This window comes from Perna viridis, chromosome 9 (assembly GCF_037379345.1).
Source record: "Perna viridis isolate PV_CMFRI_1.1 ecotype Kerala chromosome 9, ASM3737934v1, whole genome shotgun sequence".
Lineage (NCBI taxonomy): Eukaryota > Metazoa > Mollusca > Bivalvia > Mytilida > Mytilidae > Perna > Perna viridis.
The window spans coordinates 1,439,019-1,460,646 of NC_142453.1; the positions used below are offsets into that span (position 1 = coordinate 1,439,019).

General features: G+C 33.8%; 1 protein-coding gene across 4 annotated transcripts; it reads right to left on the bottom strand.

Moving 5' to 3' along the window:
* Positions 1 to 1,689: 1,689 nt before the first annotated feature.
* Positions 1,690 to 19,816, bottom strand: LOC148606055 (uncharacterized). 4 transcript variants are annotated; one of them, XM_088544032.1, is made up of 4 exons: positions 19,359 to 19,816; positions 18,944 to 19,066; positions 3,565 to 3,666; positions 1,690 to 2,593 (listed from the first exon to the last, which is right to left on the bottom strand). In XM_088544032.1, exons 1-4 carry the CDS (start codon positions 19,564 to 19,566, stop codon positions 2,574 to 2,576), a joined length of 453 nt encoding a protein of 150 aa, XP_088400158.1. In that variant the 5' UTR covers positions 19,567 to 19,816; the 3' UTR covers positions 1,690 to 2,573. The 4 variants fall into 4 exon arrangements, 2 of the variants coding, with proteins under 2 accessions (XP_088400158.1, XP_088400157.1); XM_088544031.1 differs by having other exon boundaries at positions 3,545 to 3,666; XR_015914951.1 differs by lacking the exons at positions 1,690 to 2,593; positions 3,565 to 3,666 and adding exons at positions 3,681 to 5,422; positions 7,131 to 7,310 and having other exon boundaries at positions 18,944 to 19,816.
* Positions 19,817 to 21,628: the final 1,812 nt, after the last annotated feature.

Here is a 21,628-nt window from a genome sequence, read left to right on the forward strand (position 1 = left end):
GTTTCACCGACTAAGTTTACTTCTTCGTCTTTATATACCTAATATCTCCGCATTAAAGCTCGCCATCGCAATTAACTAATTTTCTGGTGAATGACACTTGGAGTCAAAAGGTACATTTAAATATACTGCAAACGTGTAGGAACAAGTTCTAGATGCCATAATTTGGGAATTGTGTCCATACATAACTGATCCTTCTAAAACAGATAATTCGCCATCAACAGGGATATATATATATATATATATACGTCGATATTAGTTTCCTTGAATTTGATCTTTATTGCATCCTGTTAAATCTCCCCTCCGATAATCCACCATCCATCATGATAGCAGAGACATCCGAGCAGCGTTCGGTTAGCGAAATTTGTTTAAATTTGTTTGATTTCCGATGTTTGCAATTTGGGCGCCAAAAGCGATAATGACAGGGTTGGCTTCATTATTAACTTGTCTCTTTTTATTGTCGTGGTACTGACTTAGACTAATCATCTAACACAGATTTTTACCAGTCGAATGTATTGTGAACTCGAAAAATGTACACGGAACTGAACTACGGATATCTGCAAGCTTGAAAGTTCTCCTTTTCTTGAAATTTCTTGAGTTGAAATGCCAATAGTTCCCCCTACATTACAAAAAAAAACAAAACGCATATGTTTAGCGAAATAACATTAAAGCCCAATAAAATGCAGTTGTTTTTGTTTTTTTTTTGTTTTTTTGTTTTTTGTTTTTTTTTTTTGTTTTTTTGTTTTTTTGTTTTTTTTTGTTTTTGTTTTTGTTTTTGTTTTTTTTTTTAAATCATTCTGTATAATATTTCCCAGAGTTTAGAAATTAAGAACTAGCGCATTAATTGTCAGGATAGGTCACAATGTTTTGCTTCATACATCTTAATCTCTTAACTGAGTCTGTAATATTTTTTGGATACATATATCTTTTTAATTTGTCCGAGTCGTCCAATATGAGCTAACACATAGGCATAACAAGCTTCGCCCAGTGTTTATCGCTGTTGTTCCATCGCAATGTTGGAGCGCTAATGCCAATGTTTTGATATTTTGTTACGGGTGTTCAGTGTTTGTATTTATTTAAAGATTCTTTTTTTCACAATGTGCAATAAGTGGAGTAAGTTAAATAAAAATGTCTGATTATTTTTATTTGTTTTGAAAAGAAATTTAAAAGAAATAAAAAATTTAAAAAATAAATAAAAATATAAATAAATAAAGAACAACAACAAATTAGACCAAAAGGAAGAAATCGATATTAAGTTTGTGTTTGAAAAAGAATAACAGATGTCATATCCATCTAAAAAATACATTTAGTGTGTCCTATCAATACCTAAAGAGCAATTTTGGGTTACACAATTCTTAATGGATGATCTTAAATATCAAGCTTCAAGAATTTGACCATGTCAAGTGTTTTGTGGTATTTGTTGTTCGTCAGATGAACGTTATACCGATTGTAGTAATGCGGAGCATATCTGGTCGTCTTCGATGCACTCTTTCCATTGTATAATTCAGAAAACTTGTACATGTAGCTTGCTTATTTGGTTATCAAAACACAGTGGATGGATGTCACAACGGTTTTGTATCGGAGTATACTATCATTAGTACATCATACATGTGTACATGTACACATTTGAATGTAAATGAAATTATGACAACCTAAGGGAAAACCTCAACCAAAAGATGAAGGAAATGATGATAATGTTACATTTTTTTTTATTTTTTCCCTTTAGTTGTGGTATTGTTTTCATACAACAGACAAATTTTTCCTGTGCTTAGTCAGATATGTGCCACATTTTTGTTATCTTTTGTCACCAGTTCAAATAATTTAAGATTTAATTTTCTAAATTCCTCACTACCGAAAAATAATAATTCAACTGTTATACTACTTTAACGCCTATAAACCTTCTTATTATTCATCCATACGTTACAGTATTCCATATTTTAAAATACATAAAACACCGAGGCTTCATTCCTTGTATTGCATTTGGTAGAACCTCTTTGTTATGGATCTGGCTTCCTCTTTTGATAGTTTTGGTTATGACTGCTTTTTGTATACAACTAATATTTTGATTATGATCTTCCTACACATTTGATTTTAATGCTGCTGATGGGAGGTTTCTCCTTGCAACATGTATACAGCATATTAAAATTTACAATATATAAAACTGGCATTTTGTTGTATTTAAAGACAAAATATCGAATGTAAGAAAAAAATAATCAACGAAATAAAAACAAACGTCCCCAATGCCAAATAAACTAACAAAACACAAATGGCAACATTCTACCCTTTACAAATCAGTGTTTGTAAGACACCTTTTTAACTAAAATCTAATCTTAAACATATTCTTAAGGTAATTTAGTCACAAAACAAGGTCATGATCATTTCAGCAGGAACAGGAAAAGATGCTGGTATTAAGATAAGTGTTACAATTTCGATTCACAGCAAGCATCTAATACAATTAATTTCCATCCAGTGTTGAATACTTGTAATACAACTTTTTTGTTTGATCTTTAAACTTTTCGACGGGACAATTCATGGCATAAATGGAGTCTGCTTCTGGTTTCTAAACCAATGATAGCCTATCGCCGACAATTCCTGTCTAAAACAAAACATTTTTAAATATGTACACATTCATATTAGTTGTTCTTTGTATTTGTATGTCCTTTTAATCATATTTCTTAACTTTTTTCTCATTGTCAAGAGCAAAGAGAAATTTTGAGAACAAAAACAAAGGCAAATGGGAACAAAAACATCCAATATTGACAAGTGCCAATGTACAAAGTCATCATGGCATGCTTATTTGGAAAAAAAGATATACTTGTTAAAGGCCATTGCCATGGTAACTTTATTTCACGTTTCTGAAAGTAAGGTCATTCCATATAATTTTCAACTGCCCTGTTGCCATGCATATTGAAATGAAATAATTTGATAACTTCGGCATGAGTCTTTTTAAAATGGTAATTTTTATATTATTTTAACGCTATTTCAGTGAATTTTAATTTGCATTTACAAACAACTACACACATACAGTAGTGTTTTCGCTTCAAGGTCGTGAAATATGATCTCAGCACTGTAACAAACGAGCATCTAAGACATGTTATTTTCCATCCTTGGAAAATGTGACGTTGAATATGGTTACCATGTCAAAAGAAGCGAAAATATAAAGTTTGGGAATGTTATTTAACCCAAACTGTTAATTGAAAACATATTTTGTGGTAAGCAATCAATGTTAACACCTTAATAAAAATGCATGTATAAAACATAAAAATTTGATGGCGGCCTTGACGGGATAAATTTTGGCATTGCAGTTTAAAATCGATTTAATAGTCTTTTGTACCCTTCGACAGTAACTGTTTCAACTGCTAACTCAAAATGATGAAAAATGAAATAATATAATGCTCTGTTGTTGAAAAAAAAACGGAAACATTGAGAAAGTTACGATGGTTACAAGATTATCATTTTTTGAAAACTTTATAGGCACTTAAAATATCCATGTATAAGAAAATACCGATGTGACTCTTTTACAAACTGGCTTGTTATTATAGCTTACTTTACGGTTATTATATGTACCATCTAAATTTTTCTTAAGGTTCCACAATATACTGACGAAAACCCATCGTATCCCGGAAGTAATAGCAAGTGACTGTCCTTCCAGAGAAAGTTCGTCGCTTCCTTAAATCAAACAAATAAAAATATATGGGGTAAAATTACGTTTCAGTTAAAGATACATTGATCATTTCTGATAGTTTTCGAGTCCTTTTCTACTGTTTTATTTATTAAAAGAAGTGAATATGACGTTTTTTAAAAAGTTCGGGAATAACGGGATGTACGTGCATGTATCTTCGCTTTGGAAAGCATAGCTTTTCTAAAATAGGAAAGTTAATATTTTTTTGTTTGGAATTTGCAATTTGCAGTTGCGTCTGAATTTTGTTTACGTCACATAATGTGTGCAAAATGTTCCCACTATCTGTGGAAAACTGTAATACTTTCCGGTATCTGTTCGAATTGATCTGACTGGCTAAAACCAAAAAGGATTTTGCTAGAGATGCCCTTAAGGGTTAAGATTTAATGTCGGAGTGTTGTCGATTTTTTCGAAAGTGAGGGGAAAGGGGGAAGGAGTTTTGTAAAACTTTTTTTTTCAAGTTACTCGATCATTTAAAAACAATCCCCTATAATTTAACAAGGCAGATTTTCAAATAAAAATTTTTCATCCGATTGAATCTGATGTCTCCATATATGTTTGCCATTATAACAAGTCCATAGAAAACATAATTTACTTTATGGTAGTTCTTTGTAAATCAAATATTGGTTTTCTTGTCTACTGATTCGCAAAACAAATCTGTTTGTCATTAGGTTGATATTTCAATATGGTTTTGAAAGAGTAATCAAGGGAACCAAGGTTATAGCGGTAAAAGAATGTAATCCAGGGACAAAGACCAGACATGGAAAACAGACATATACAACAAAGAACATAAAGTAAATAAGATCATACATAGAAAGTAACAAAAGTAAATGAGCAACTCGGACTCCACTACAACTGGGAGCATGGACCAAGTGCACTGGTAGGGTAAGCTTCCTTTGCTTTTCTAGAAACACCCGCCGAGTTGCTCATACAAAGTCAAGTCCGGGGTAGACAAACGAGGAAAGGAAAACCTTGACCCGTTGAATAAATCTATTTTCATGGTGCTGATGGATACATCATAACAATCCACGAGTTCATGATGACGACCATAAAACTTCTGTAGTGATGACTTCAATCTTGTAGCAACATAACCCTGTTCCAGAGGCCTATTTGTTAGAGTTCTAGCGCGATACAAAACGTCTGCGTAGTTTCGGCAAGCTCTGGCATAACGTATGAGTTTTGATATGAACACTCCATACGCAGGAGCTGAAAGGATGTTGCTACAGATGAAAAGAAAGTTGAAAATTCTGAGTGAAAAGTCATCACGTTTGTCGTAAAGTTTGGTCAATAGTTTTCCTTTACCATCGATTTCTAATTGTAGGTCAAAATATGAGGCTGACGGAATAATGCATATTATGACTGTAAGAATCATATAAACCCCACTCGTTTATATATGAGTAATGCAATCGTTAAGTTTCTTTATATGATATGTATTTTCATAAATTATACATATCCTATTATTTGTTTTCTTTTTAAATCTAACCGAAACTTGTGAATTTTACTGCCGCTACTTAATGTATAACATAGCTTCTCGACGGCTTTCCTCATAAACTGTTTATATGAATCATTCGAGATAGCAGGCTCAGTGATGACATAGTGCTCCATGCCGTCAATACTGCCAAGGTCACGTTGTTCGATTTGTTTGAGTAAAGTACCTTTCATACATATGATTACAGCTGAAAACACTTTCTTCGCTGACATCGTTTTGCCACATACATCATATAGTTCAAAATCTTGACGAACGTCCTGGTACAATTTAAAAATGACATAATATTACACAATAAAGTACACCTATCATGCATATACCGTACAGCTTTGATGTTGCCATCAAATTGATGATAAACAGAAGATTTTAATTAAAGCATTTATCTTAATTTTACTTATAATAGCGAAGACAAAATCCATACACATTGAACAACATATACATGTGATGATTAATCAAAACATACTTTTATATTTCGTATCCACATTTCATTTTTAAACGAATTCAACATTATTTTTTGCATACCACGTTGTTTTCAACGGCTACGTACAACTACATTTTGAAGGCCGGGATCAAACAATATAAAACATGGAACTTTCGAGATATCATTATTACTATCAGTCCATACAAGTGTATTTGTATCCAAGGGTATGCGTAGGAAAAGGCACAACCTACACCGGAACTCCGAAATCTATTGCTACCACCATAATTTGTTGTTCGTCCATAACCAAAAAAATATAATGTAAATTCTATTGAGATAACACAACTACTTATTCAATGTACTAACCGTTTCACTCTACTGGGACCAGATATTCGGATACCTATATTGTGTATGTAAAGGGGTTACATTTTTTAAGTGATTGACATTGTACGTTGATGACTTTGTGAAAAACTATTTCCTCCAAATGTAATCAGCTGTTCTAAGATGAACTGTGTACATCTGAATGAATCGATGTTTATTAAATCAAACCACAGCATAGACTAATCTTACAATCGCCTTCATTGATATAAACACATTTGTTAAATGCCAGAATTCCTTCGAATTATTCTTTATTTCTCCACTGCAACAACAATAACTTTCAAACGTAATTCATTTCACCACTCTTACTGTAAGAGTTGTATAACTTCTATGCTATACAGCAAAGCGATCTCTGGATATGCATGTGAACGAAAGATAATGATTGAAAAATTGTATTCCAATGAATGGCATCAATACCTTTTAAAAACAAAAATTCAGTATTCGATAATTGATATCATTCATTTTTCCATATATTTTATGTTTGGTTTCCTTTATAACAAACATGTTCAATAAATGAATATGTAAAACATGTACAATAAGGGTCTAATATTAACCGTACATGGAATGGGACTAAGCTAAATACGGGACAACCAATACGTTTTGAATGAATTAGATATTAAAATACATGTTAAAAATAATCCCCTCCAAATGTCTTGCATAAATGGTATAGTGATGTTGAAAAGTCGTAGAAAGGATATGACTACAAACTCTACAGAATACAGTTTTGCCTTTTTTTTTTCTTTGTTCACTTTTCGGGCACTATATTTCGATATTTCGACTCCTACATGTTTACACTGATGTACATGGAAAAGGAAGCAACAATTAGGCGGAGGAACCTACACATACATAACGCACACAAAACAAAACGAATAGAATGTTCACGAAGGAAATAATCATACTGTAAATTTAAGATGGTTGAATGCTAACTTAAACTTAACGTTATCGTATCTTTAGAAATCTTTCTTTTACCATTCTAACACTATCGTATTGTCAATTACATTTTATTTGACTAATTCTATGGATGGTAATATTTAATTTTCAGTATCACGTAAATTCTGAAATGAATTATTATATTCGTACTTAATGACGTCATTATAGAAGAATAATTATTATGATGTCATTACCTACTTACAAATAATAAACATTACAAAAATACGATTTTGACTACTGACCAAACGTTTCGACAATCGCAATGATTGTGTCATTCCTTATTGTCAACTGTCCTTTCATCTGTGGCCACATTCCTTTAACACCTGCGTATGGAGTTTCCATATATGTTTTGCTAGAGCTTCCTTAACTTTTATATCGTGCTAGACTTCTTACAATTAGGCTTCTGGAACAGGGTTATATCGCTACAAGATTGAAATTATCACTTATAAAGTTTTATGGTCTTCATCATTAACATATGGATCTTCACGTAATATACATCAGTATATATTTATCTTTCGTCTATCTTGCACTTGACTTTTTATGAGCAACTCGGCTGTTTGTAGAAAAGCATAGGACTCATGCTCTTGTTTAAGCTCTTAGGTCTTAGGTCAACGGAGTCCGAGTTGCTCGTTTACTTTTGTTACATGGACTGTGTTCGTGAACTCGTCGATCGTTACGTTGTATCCATTTGCAACATGAAAATTGATTTGTTCAACGTGTCATTTCTTCTTTCATCTACCCCGGAGTTGACATTTTTTGAGAAACTCGGCGATTGTTTCAAGACAAGCAAAGGACGCTTATCCTACCGGTGCACCTAGTCCATACTCCCAGTTTTTAATGGAGTTCGATTTGCTTAATTACTTTTTTTGCTTTATGTTCTTTGTTGTTTTTTGCTGTTTTCCACGTGTAGTCTTTGTCCCTGGATTACATTCTTTGGATTTAGAATCTTGGTTACCTCGATTACTCTTTCTTTTGGTTATTTTATGTTATTTGTTCCTAGATTACATTCTTTTGTTTTCCGCCAGAAAATCCGATTGTTAAGCACTAAGTCTATACCCTGGGTCACTTGAAACCAGCGACACCAAATTTTGATATTTTTGAAAAATGACTGACCTTACGCAAATAAATTCCATAATCCCGAACCCAGGGCGATTGGCAACCTCAATACCACGATGTAGATCGGCGATTAAAAATTATAGAGCGTTTGTAATGTTTCCATGCCGTGTTTGCATTGCAAGATGACGGTCATTTTTTCCCGGACGTCACAGGCGAAAAACCTAACTTAGGTCACAATGACATTCTAGACGGTGTTTTCCGTGCAAAGGGGCTACTGCAAACAGACGCTGATCAGCTGATATTGACAGCGAATATTATTTTCGGAAACTACGTTATTTTTTAGTTGTATATTAGCTACTACAGTAGAGGTAAAGGACGTAAACATCAAGAATTGACGAACAAGCATTTCTGGTCTTCCTTATAAGCCGATTACACATTGTGATCAGCTATTCAATGAGTAATTAATACAATGTTATGTCTTATGAGGATTGATTTTTTTTTGATAAAAAAAAACAGAACAGCTTGTTCATAAAATCCACCCAATCACATCCCTTTCATGACATATCCCACAACACTGGTTCCGTAGATTCAGGGGGCGACGATTTGACTAGGTGGAAGAGGCTGACAAACTTTGTGGATCTGAATGTTTTTAACTGTTGAAATTTTGGGGGTCAGAAAATATATATCAATCCCACTGGGGTAAGATTACTTGTGTTAATTTCCATTTCACTGTCTAAAGTATCTGAGTGACTGAGATCAGGCTATTTAAATATTTTCTACGATGTATAGTCCAAAATATTTATTTTCAAAATCTGCCAGCTTGTTTTCGAACAACTATAAACTTAAAATAACAGATTTTATACAAGACCCTCTTTTCCTTTAAAAGGGGGGGATTTCAAATAAAGAAAATTGTCAGGCTGATTAAATTCCTTACCATTTTCCTGCGTTTTTTATCAACCTTCTGTTCACAATTCTGACCATTTCGTACAGAATGTACAATTCCCTCTTCACATATTTAATATTTGTTAAGAAATTAATGATATTTATGAGGGGAGTTCTTTTGTATATATAATATCGTTTTGGTGTTATTTTATGGCCTGGGAACTAAAAACATTATTTTGGCTATCAAATCTAATCTATAGCTAAAGATACATAATACAGACTTAGACATAAATGCACGTGTAGCATGCAAAATAAACTCCGCCCATCTTTCACACTATTGGCTTATTTTAATACATTACATCTCTCCTTTGTTTTTGAATTAAAACTTTACTATAGAAAAATAATTAATTTTATTGTCAATGTCAATAGCAAAATATTCATCAACCATGAAACTGTAAACATATCATTCCAGTTAAAGACATTTTAATTATCTAAATGAGCCCATAAATCTATGACTCTTCTCCTTACACACAACGAAACTAATACTAAACATTTGTTCAAGTCCCAGTGCACTGTCCATTAAGCGGACACGAAGTCATTAAATCGTCGAGGTTTCTTCTTATCTCTTGGTGGTCGATCATTAACGGAATAGTCGTCCCGATTTTGTCTGTTGTAAATTGTCCGTAATACGGTCTGACATGCGAGACGTTTCTATAGAAAGTTTGACAGTTATCTGACCTCACATGGACACTTGTTCCACTTTGCTTTATAACTTGGTACACTTTATTTTCAAACTTTGCCGAAAGTTTATCTCCACCTCCCTTTGTAAGAATTACATTTTGTACCCCACGAAATATCTGGTAGTTCTTTGGTTTTGTCTCATCGGCATAGTGTTTCTCGGCAACTTTCTTTTTACCATCTCGTTCTGTCAGTCTATTGGGCACATTGTTGTTGATCAAGCAAAGTAATATGATCTTTACAGTTCTGTTAAATAGTAAAGATGCGGGAGCATATCCAGTCGTTGAATGAGGTGTTGCACGGTACAATAATAGGGAATTGTACAATTCGTCATGCCAGTTTTTTTTTCCTTCAGCACATGCGGCGCGTATAGTTTTCTTTAAAGTCTTATTGAAATTCTCTACAAGACCATTAGCACGTGGTCAATACGGTGTGACACGGGTGTGTTCTATACCATTATCATTAAGAAACGCTTTAAATTCGTCCGACACAAATTGACTGCCATTATCAGAAACTATTTCTGCACATAATCCATGGACTGAGAATATTCGGCGCAATTTGTTAATGATTGTAGCACTCGAAATAGATTTGATAATGTCATCCTCTGGAAATCTTGAATAATAATCGATAACTACTAACATATATTCGTTGTTTGAATACGGACCGCTTAAGTCGATAGCTAATTTTTCCCAAGGACCGTCAGGTAACTCTGATAATGTAACAGTTGGCTGTCGAGGCGGATTTGATAATAACTGGCACGCATGGCAACTTTGAATCATTGATTCTACATCGGAGTCAATATGTGGCCACCAAACTTTTTTTCACGTAGTTACTGCTTTGTGTTAACTACTCCCTGATGCGATTCGTGAGCAAGACTAACAACGTGTTTTCGCTGCTTACTTGGGATCACTACTTTTGCCCCTTTGAGGATTATAGAGTCCTGCACTGTTAGTTCTTTGCGGACAAGATAAAATGGTTTCATCTGTCCTTGTTTAGACCACTTGTTTTTCGCAATACAATTTCGAATTTGATTCATTGTTTTTTTCTCGTGCGGATGCATTTTCAATTTCTTTCAAAGTCATCGCTTTCGGACATACACTGACTGCAATATAATTAACGTAATGTTCTGTTTCATTACTATCATCTCCTACACTGCCTTTCATTGGCGAACGTGACAATATATCAGCTGCATTTAAATATCCGGGTCGGTATTTCACTGTGAACCTGTGATTTTGTAGGTTTAGAGCCCATTTTTGAATGCGTGGCGGCGCTTCATGTGCTGCGGTAAACATTCGTTCTAAAAGTTTGTGGTCAGTAAATATGGTAAAATCCATTCAATACAAATACACATTGAAACGACGGATTCCCCAGTAAACTCCTAGAGCCTCACGCTCTGTTTGTGAATACCTTCTTTCGACCGGCCTTAATGTTCGACTTGCGTAGGCCACTGGCCTATAGTCACAATTGGTTTGCTTTTGTGTTCAGATCGCTCCTATACCAAAAGGAGACGCATCCACGATGATACTTGTTTCGGTATTTTGGTTGTAGTATGCGATTACTTCGGCACTTGTGAGTAATTGTTTTAGTGTTTCAAATGCTGTTTGTTGTTCGGCAGTCCAGTGCCATTCAACTTCTTTTCTTGTCAACTTGCGAAGCGGTTCTGCAATTGTTGCGAAATTTAGAATATATTTAGCACAAAAATTAACTAATCCCAAGAAAGATTTGACACTGGTGTAGTTGACATATCGAAATTACGCACTGCTTCGATCTTGTTTGAATCAGGTTGGCCACCATCCTTTGATAATAAATGTCTCATGAATTTCAATTGGGTTTTGTTGAACTCGCATTTGCCTCGGTTCAAGGTTAGAATCTTTCCACGGAGTCGGGTAAGCAATGCACGAAGTGTTTTATCATGTTCTTCTTGGTTTTGCGCATAGATAATTATATCGTCGGTAATATATTTAAAACCTGGCATGTCTGATATTGTCTGCTCAATAACACGTTGGTGTAACTCGAGTGCAGAATTAATTCCAAACATTAGTCTCTTGTATCTGTACAGGCCTTTGTGACATACGAATGTGGTGATATAACGTTACTATTCTTCTAATTCTATCTGATGAAAAGATTGATCTAGTCGAGAAAATATCGCAGATCCATTCATTTGTTGCAGAGCATCCTCTATATTTGGAATCGGAAAACGTTCTCTCTGAACAGCTACGTTTGCTTGTCTCATGTCTACGCACAGACGGACTTCATTGTTTTTCTTAGGCACTACTACCAAGCCTGAAACCGATGGTGTCGGACCACTGATTTTCTCTATTACGTCGGAATTCTCCAATTCTTTTATTTTTATTTCTACTTGATTTCTCATTTTAAACGGAATTTTTTGTACTGGCTGAGCAACAGGTTTTTTTGATACCCAGACCTACGAATCTGTCTTCAAATGAACTGATCATCGTGTGACACTATTTAACATTTCGATGTGGAGCACTCCTAAACCAGTAGCAGTTTTATAGCCAATTAACGGCCTACCATCTCCGTTAATTATGTGAAATTCTACACCATGCCTGTTATCTTTGATAGTCATGCTCAATTTAATCTTGACAAACATTTCTAATGGTGTTTTGGTACCGTAGGGCAATATATTGCACATTTCTGAACTCGAGATTTTGATGCCTTTAACTTCTCAAATGTTTTTCTGTCTGTTACGTTGATAGAAACCCTTGAATCAATGAGAAAATCGACTTAACCTTCAATAGAAAACGGAACGACAGCATTGTTTTTCCATACAATGTAAATATTTCAAATTCTTCGTCCTGAATTGCGTGAACACATTTTTTGTTGATTTTGTCTTGCACATTTTTGCAAAATCTCCGATTTTTCCACATTTACGACATGTACATTATTTCGAGATAATCTGCAATCTCTTCCGTGATGTCCCGTATTTTCACATCTGTAACATTGAGCAGTTGCGTGTGACAATCTTTTCCTGTTGTTTTCCGGATACGATTTCGGAGCACCTCGAGGTTTGAATTGCTTCGGTTTTTGTCTGATTTTGTTTATTTCTGGATTTACACGGCTCGGGTTTGTTGCTATTTTCCATCTTCTCGGAGTGTGTTACAGCTAATTCAAATGTTCTGCCAAGTCTCTGAACTTTTTCTAAGGTTAGATCTTGCGCTGCTAGTAGCTTCCTTCTTAATTCGGTTGATTTACACCCATCAACAATTTGGTCTCGAATCATATCATCAGGTTGGTCTGGCCTAAAGTCATAAGAGATACAGAGTTTTGAAAGTCTCACAATAAAATTATCTATTGTTTCTCTGTCGTGTTGCTTAGCTTTCCTGGACATATTTCGCTGAAACTGTATATGTTTCTTTGGTTCAAAATATTTGTTCAGTGCCGTAACAACTTGATCATATTTAGTTCCCGGATCGGTAAATGTTTCGAAAATGTCTTGAACTTCATTTCCAGCTATATGTAGTAACATAACTCTTTTCTGTTCTTCTTTAGACACTCCGGTTGCTTTTACGTAATACTCGAACCGTTTTAAATACTGTTCCAAGGATTTCGCAAGATTGGTTTCACCAATAACTTTGAACGGTTCTGGTGCATGCAAGTCCAAATGTCCAGCCATTGTTTTTATGTGAAATCGGAATTTAATACTATCACGAATATATCAGAATTTAATCTTATCACGTATATATCAGAATTTAATCTTCACTAGAAGTTCTATTGGAATTTTATCCTCATCTTCAATTTGTTTTTTATAGAGAAAATCACCATCCTTGTCGCCAATTTAATATCGTTTTGGTGTCCTTTTATGGCCTGGGAACTAAACGCATTGTTTTGGCTATCAAATCTAATTTATAACTAAAGATACATAATACAGACTTAGACATAAATGCACATGTAACTCCAAAGTTTGAACAGGGATATACAACCTATAAAAAAAGTCATTAGTTATTAATCACTATCCTTTATTATAGTACTGATTAGAAGTTACATAATATAAATGCTTCTTAGTACCAAATCATTTACTAAGATACACTTCTATGTTGAAATCATATCATATAATCTAAATAATATTTCACAGGTCACAGATTTTAACATGCAATCATGGGTTCAAATAATTACTAATCCAAGCTCTTACAGTACCATCATTTTCATTTTAGATCTATGACCTTTAAATTTCATAATGGTAATACCTATACATTTTTGTTCTTAATATTCATCAACACTTATTTCAGTGGTGACAGGATAAATTCGGACCAAAACGAAAATGGACCATTACAAAATCGGACCATAAATATAAAAAAATGTACATGTGAACGTTCTAATGACATTTTATACAAAAAGTAGAAATCCAGCAATAGCAATGTAAATTAAACAATAAAGAGTGAAATTCAATATTAACAGGATAGTATTACTGATGTAGCACTTGTTCAACTACATATCATGCATGTGTCTGAAATGATTGAGGTTTGATGAAACAGGAATTGTATATTAGAGGGAGTCCCTGATTAGGAAGTATTAATATTCTTCATTAAAAGGGCTAATTTATTTTTTTTTTAAAGTCAAGGATGTTTAAATACCCTTCATTCGGTAAGTTTTAAATAAAACAGAATGTGCTACTAGAAAACAGGGACTTCATATCACACATATATACACTCCTTGTAGAAACTCATATAAATATATTTTCATTTTAAAATTTCAAACCAAAAAATCCTTTTCCTGATCGTGTATTCTTAAAATTTGAGAGAGCATTAAATAGACAGGTTAATCGTTAATACATAAATATCACATCCATCCGCCCGAGACCCGACAGGGTAGTCAAGGACGTTAAAACCCCCTTAATTAAATATCACATGTATCTGTATTTACAAATGTACTTACTTACATGTATAAATGTATGTTAAGTTAATTATGAACTAATTATATCGTTGTTGGAAAAAGTTATGATATTTTCCTTATATATCCCCAATACTATGTGACATGTTTTTTTTTTTTTTTTTTTAAATCAGTTCTACTAAGGATCTCATGGGTCTTCTTTTGGTAAATTCACATTATTCTGAATAACATAAAAAAAATATGATTAACATACATGTATATAACAAGAAAACGTATATATCACAAACTGCATGCACTTATGAGAGCTATATATATTCGTGTTAATGATTCTTGAAATAAGACAAAGGAGTTTCCACTCTACTCTCTAGTGATTTCGCGTGTCTCAGTAAGTCAGTTTGCAAGTTCCGGACATTGTAACACGACTACTAAAACTACAGACCATGTAAACGTGAAATTGCGATCGTGCTTCAATGTATGAGTTAACTGAAAAAAGAAATTGAGATATGACTGCCACAGAAAAGCATTCACGATCAGGTTAACAGATAAATATCCCCCCCCCAAAAAAAAAAAAAAAAAAACAAAAGGAGGTCAAATCAGACTAATGTAAACAAATGGTTACCTTTTTATTTCGTAATTTTCAGTCAAATTATTTCAACCGAACTCTGTGAACATTTCCCCATTTTCTTAGTTGCTTCTATATGATAGTTAAGCATCCATAAGGGTATGGTAAGACAACTTACACAGTGCGGACATCGAACGGACACTTTGTGATCGAAATGACCCAAAATGTTCCGATCTTGGCGCAAGTCGTTTTGATTGATCTACGTTTTTTCTCGAAGAAAATAGGAAAGAAATTATGTAAATTAGATGTTGCGAGTGATGAAGACGGCCATGAAAGAACAAGTTGACAATGGTAATTCTCGTATGGAATTTTAAGAAGGCGGAGTTACAAATTCAGCGGACCGAAAATGATGTCAACCGCAAAATATCAATGGCCGATTCACAGGCTTTATATTTCAGTTATTTATTTGGCAAAAAAATGAAACATATTTTTTTATCACAATTTTTTCTCCTAAAGTGGGCGGGTGACCTAGAATATAGGACCGTTGCAGTAACAATATATTGCATAGCAATAAAAAAAATTACTGACAAACTAATAGACAACAATGAATGGATATTGAATGATAACGTAACATGCTTAAAATTGTTTTTGTTTTTGTTTTTTGTTTTTTTCTTTTGTTTTGTTTTTGTTTTTGTTTTTGTTTTTTTTTGTTTTGTTTTTTTTTTTGTTTTTTTTTGTTTAACCGGTATGTTAATTCACCATAAATTGATGAAATATTGACAATTCTTCCCCAATCTAAAATAATAATCAAGGGACAAAGGATAAAACTCAACTCTGACACTTTGACAATTTTGTTCTCTTGGAGCAGAAAGGAACACCATAACGATCCACGGATACGTACAAAAACACTGCACATTCGTAATGCAAATAATTTAAATCAACTATTTGGTTGTTGTTTTTTTTTTATCCAATAAAGTGTGGGTTTACAAAAGTGATAGTGTATGGGGGACTGAGGTTTAGATTTGGAGATTATGGAAATTTGCTGTAAAACAATTTTAATTTGTAAAAGAACTATAACGCAGGTATGTTCAGAAGTTTTCTTGTACATCTGGTTGTCGTCTGATCAATCACACAATACATGACGTTTTCATTTGGGATAAAAAAGAATTTTCCGGAAGTAACCAAAATCTTGGTAAATAGCACATAAGAATATTTTTAGTATTAAATATAGTCATCAGTTCTCAGGATTAACGATTGAATAAACGCTCATCTTTATAATGAAACGCAACATAACGAAACTAAAATCATTTTTTGTATTGATTTTGACGTCAATTCTCAAAGTTTGGGTAAGTTGAATCTTAAATTCTCTTTGTTTTGGTAAAAGACAGTTGAAAGTATGTGCGGGACCGACTAGGTCGGGGTTAATTCATCACTGACCTACTAACATACATCTAGCAACTGTCATGATCAGGGTTTCAAAAATCTCCATTTGCCGAAGTGTGTATTGAAATGATAAACATATTACAACCCGAGCGCAAATTTGTGAATTGATACTAGTATATGACTATTGAAATAATCTTCTTTATATACCTGTTGCTTCAATCAACTTGTAAAGTACTTCTTTTAAACAAACACTGTCAAACCTGGGATGGAAATATTGCTTTCCTTTTAATAATATACAATGACATAGTCATTTTAACCAGCGTGGTCGTACGCGTGGATCTTTACATGACTGACCAGTAATTTAATTGCATTACAGATATGCTAATTTGAATTTTACTGACTTAATAGAGATATTTCCCTAATCCAAGCTTCAAACCCATAGACAGCAGGACAACCTTACTTATGGTTAATATTTTTATCACTTTAGTGGCAGTACGGAACCTCGAGTTAGAATAGAACTTCAGCAGTTTGAACTGATAGTAACAAGAAATTTTAGACTTTTTATTTATGAAAACATATTCACCGGAACTTAGATGCAGGATTCAATTTTGATTTCAAGAACTGTTTGTAAACAGAAGGAAGCATTTACTTGCCATAACTCATTGTACATTATACATGTATATTGAAATTGGATGTATTAGTGAAATACAAGTACTTATATGTGTTCAATAGAATGAGCAATTTAAAGTTTTGTGTCCAATTGTGTTTTAACTGTATTCCAATGACTGGATGGAGGTGTTAATGGAATCATATCCTACAAGACAGGTACAGTGATCAATGTTACATAACTTTCTATAATTGTGCTAACACTTTGTATTATTAGGTATACATGATTATTTTGAAAAAAAAATGTTAAAAATAACATAATTCATGTCCTAAATATTTTGCAAGGAATTTTGATTACAATACAAGTTCAAAATGTGTTCGGTCATAAAATCAGATCACACCTTATCTTGTGTAATCTTGCAAGTTGCAAACTGGGAAGATCTGAAGAAGCATGATCCTTCCAGTTAATCATACATGTGTTAACTATGAACGTTAAAACAGACCTTTAAGTATGTTCATGTACAAACATTTTATATGAGAAACACTTAGCCCTAGCATCTTTTTAATACAAATATTTACGTAATGGGGGTAACCATTTTTGTTCAGAAGAAAAAGCAAACATCTTTAACATAGGATATAGAAATTTCTGCAAATTATATAATAACTAACTACATTATTCAATGCATAATGTTTTTATTTCTCAAATTATAAGGACCTCAAAGCGTATTATTCTATCACAACTAAATCGGTTATTCACACGTGGCATGCGCTATGTTGGTTTACTTATGCAGGTCCGGCTGTTAAAAGAATAGGCCTGCAGCAGCGCTAAGCTACTCGTAAGAGGCGACTAAATAGTGCTCAGAACCCTAGCAGGGGGCTAGGGCGCTCTGCCCACAGAATAATTGGGATGTGTGCTCCAGGTGGTGAAATTGGGGTACCTCTAGCGTGTTACATGCTGGGGCTGTCAGGCTATAATACGGAAAATCTGACCGCAAACCAAAGTGATGCACCGTGTTGGTAAAGGTGCCACGTTCCTCGCACGTTAAAGAACCCTACCGTGGTATTCTTTCGGAGTAGGAACCATAGGGCTCCGCCACAGGAGGCTAAATTGCCCGACCCTACCCACCTCACCTTATTTCCAGTGGCAATCAAAATTTGTCGGCCCCGTTGTCCTTGTGTCCCATCCCTTTTTCATTTCGTCATCGTTTCATGTTCATTTTATCATCAATTTCATATTCATCGTCTGAATATAGCTGAAATATTGCTGCTCGGACGTTAAACCCCACCAAACAAACAAACAAACATTTCAACGAGCATATTTTATTTTTACCTGAAAACTGCTGCGGGAAGTTATCTATCGGTAGCATTTATATATTCGTTGAAATACAAGGAAACACAAACATATCTCATCGCAAATTACGAGCCATTATTTTACTTCCCGCAGCACTTTTTTTAAAAACATGCATAATCATTGACCTACCATTAAAATTTGGATGTAAAATTTTGTCATCTTCCCATTGCACTTTTGACATTTATGTTGTTCAGCCAAGGCTTGATCACGTAACACATTTTTATGTGTATACTTGTATACTTAAAATATGAAGATCGACGAAATTGCATGTCTTAAGATGAATTAAAAAGTAGCTCGTTTTCTTTGATGACAATATGATAATTTATGACATTTCTCCTTAACACAATCGTGAATTAATTCATTTACCATCACCTTTTAAAAAGTTAAAAATAAATATATAAGATGAATGAACATAATCATGCAATAATATGTTAAGAAAAAAAAAAAGAAAGAAAAAAAAGAAAAAAACAATGCAAAGGGAACTCGACTCGGATGACCTTTTTTCTGTCAGAAATGGACAATTCTCTATAGGGAATGGGTTGGGTGGTAAATGTGGTAAATTGGACATTTGTATATTCAAAAGGTATACTCATATTGCAATAGTTAAGGTATTCATGACAAACACTCACTCTTTGCCTTCATTTGTGGCAGGAAATGGCGTGTAAGGACAAACGGTGCGGTAAGATTTATTGCTATGACTCTGTTCCAGTAATCATCAGTGGTGTCCCCAATGGAAAATGCTTCTCCAATTCCTAAATCAAATTCCGAAACGTGCGTGAGTTTGTCCATATGTTAACATAACACTTATACAAGTGAATTTCTTTAAAAAAATGTCTGCTCAATTCTAAAGTTTAGTAATAGCTCATATCAATACTATAAGTGCTTTTTGATTAAAAGGTTGGCTTAAAACATAAACGGCATGGTAATTCCCTAGTTATTAAAAATCGATATAGAATGAGCCAAACCTATAGCTTGGTCTATATAAAAAAATCCTTGCGTCGATTTACTTGTTTCAAAATGTTCTTCATGTCTTTGAAATCCTACCTGCATTATTTACAAGAATATCAACACCTTCTGGAAATAAGCGGTCAACTTCAGAACACAGGAGCACTGCATCTTTGCACAAATCACATAGTATATAGTATATAGTAAGTAGCAGTGCCACTGTAATTAGATATAATCTCAAAACTGTTGTATTCAAATTATTTTGAAGACAATTAATTGCTCTGAATAGATGAAAAAGAATCGACATAATATTTATAACTTAGTGCACATTTAACGTTTTGTTCGAAATAATTTTTCCCCGATCTACGAACTCACGTCCTTCATTATAATCTAAAATAATGTCCAACTCGCATTTCTTTCGCTTTTTCAATAGAAAAGTTTGCCTCGTCTGCTCTCCTTGAACCGGTCATTACGACACTGCAGCCTCTTTTAAGCAGATCTAATGCTATAGACAATCCTATGCCACCTGTGCTCCCTGTAACAAGAGCAACCTTTCATTTCATCATTGCTGAAGTATCTGTTAGCATCTGTCACGTACAAATTACGTAATCGGATATAACAGATCACTTACAATACCTTTATGTGATACGTATAGATTCGCGTTCAGAAAATAGGTAGAGTGGTTAAGTGCACGAATTTTAAACATAATGTAGAATTACATAAATATGTACGTGAATGTACTGAAACATTCGTTTTCTATTTGCACTATTTGTACTTACTACATGTAGTATACCTCCTAAAACGTTTAGCATTTTCATTTTAGCGTGTATTGTGTTAACGTATGCGTGTTTCATATGATGCAGCGTTAAATACATGTGAGTGAATAAAACGTATTACGAAAAACAAAAAACAAAAAACAAAAACAAAAAAACAAAAAAAATTATTTTTTTTCTTTTCCTAGAATAAAAACGCATAAACAATCGATACAACAGGTTTGTCATACACGTATGACATTGTGAATGAACTCCCTTAATGGTTGTATACTATATTCACCCGCACTAATTGCTATTTGTTAGACCTCCTGAAGCGTATATATTTCAAAATTCCACCCACACTAGCACGCCGAACACACATGCAAAACACACGATATCCATATGAAACGCATTGAACATTGTGCGCACACCACCCCCCCCCCCCAAAAAAAAAAAAAAAACAAAACGAAACAAAACAAAACAAAAAACAAAAAAAAACTCGCTCAACTCGGAACTACTATGGTCAGAAATATGTATACCATATGGGAGAACGCATATAAGTAAAATCAAGAATTTTCAAACATTTACTTTGATTCTGCTTTTTTAACGATCCTAAACTTGGTTAAGGAGCGGCTACTTGCCAATTTATAAACGTTCGGTGTCATATTAGCGGTATATCTAAATACTTACTTAATGTTCAAAAGTGCAAACACAGAACGGTTAAAATAAACCATTTGAGGTTTCAGCCTATGCACATAAACCTGTATCTTTATCTATCAACTGTAATACATCGATTTCATCCCTCTGTGTCCTTTATACCAACGACCAAGATGTTGACATCTGCAGTATAATTGTCTACACCCTAAAACATAGTAGATCTTTACCACTTTCCATACCTTTAGAGTTTAAACAGAGGTCTTATATGATTTTTCTTCTCATAATCTGAGACAGTTTACTTAACCCTGGACCAGTTAAAACCCCTGTGGTCATTGTAAAATAGCAGTCGCAGAATAGCATAGATCAGTATCATGGTGCTATTTGTGGCACATCAAATGCGCCAATATTACACCATCTGATTTTACAGCTTTAAGTAAACCTTCATCTGAACCTTGGATATGCATTGATTGCGATACATTTAATTTAACTGACACTTTTTTTGAAACTTCTGAAATATATGAAGTGAATATTGAATTTTCAACATCACAAGCGGAGCAAAATGATACGTTTGATGAACTTAGAAATACCAGAAAAAAAACATCTTAACGATTTCCTAGTATATCATCTCAATATTAACAGTTTACGTTATAAATTTGATAAAATTCATCAAATTTGTCTTGATAATCTTGTCGCCTTGTTGACAATTTCAGAGACTAAATGAGATTCATCTTTCAGAGAATCATCGTTTGAGGTAGACGTGTAAACTCTACAGCGACGTTTCATGTCAGAACATGGAACATGTCCAGGTACTTCCTTGAGGGCGGTTATTCGAGCGCGGAGAAGACATGTTATTGAATGTTAGTCTCTAGACAATATTGTATATGAAATCACTATTGACAGTAAAATGGTAAATATATGACATGTATTAACCACCATCTATGTTAAATGATATGAACATTT

Coding starts and splice junctions, on each gene's coding strand:
- LOC148606055 (XM_088544031.1), bottom strand. CDS start 19,566: ATGTCGATTCTTTTTCATCTATTCAGAGCAATTAATTGTCTTCAAAAT. Junction 3,667..18,943: donor GCCACAAATGAAGGCAAAGA/GTGAGTGTTTGT, acceptor GTTTGATTTAAG/GAAGCGACGAACTTTCTCTG. Junction 2,594..3,544: donor GTACATATAATAACCGTAAA/GTAAGCTATAAT, acceptor GTTTTGTTTTAG/ACAGGAATTGTCGGCGATAG.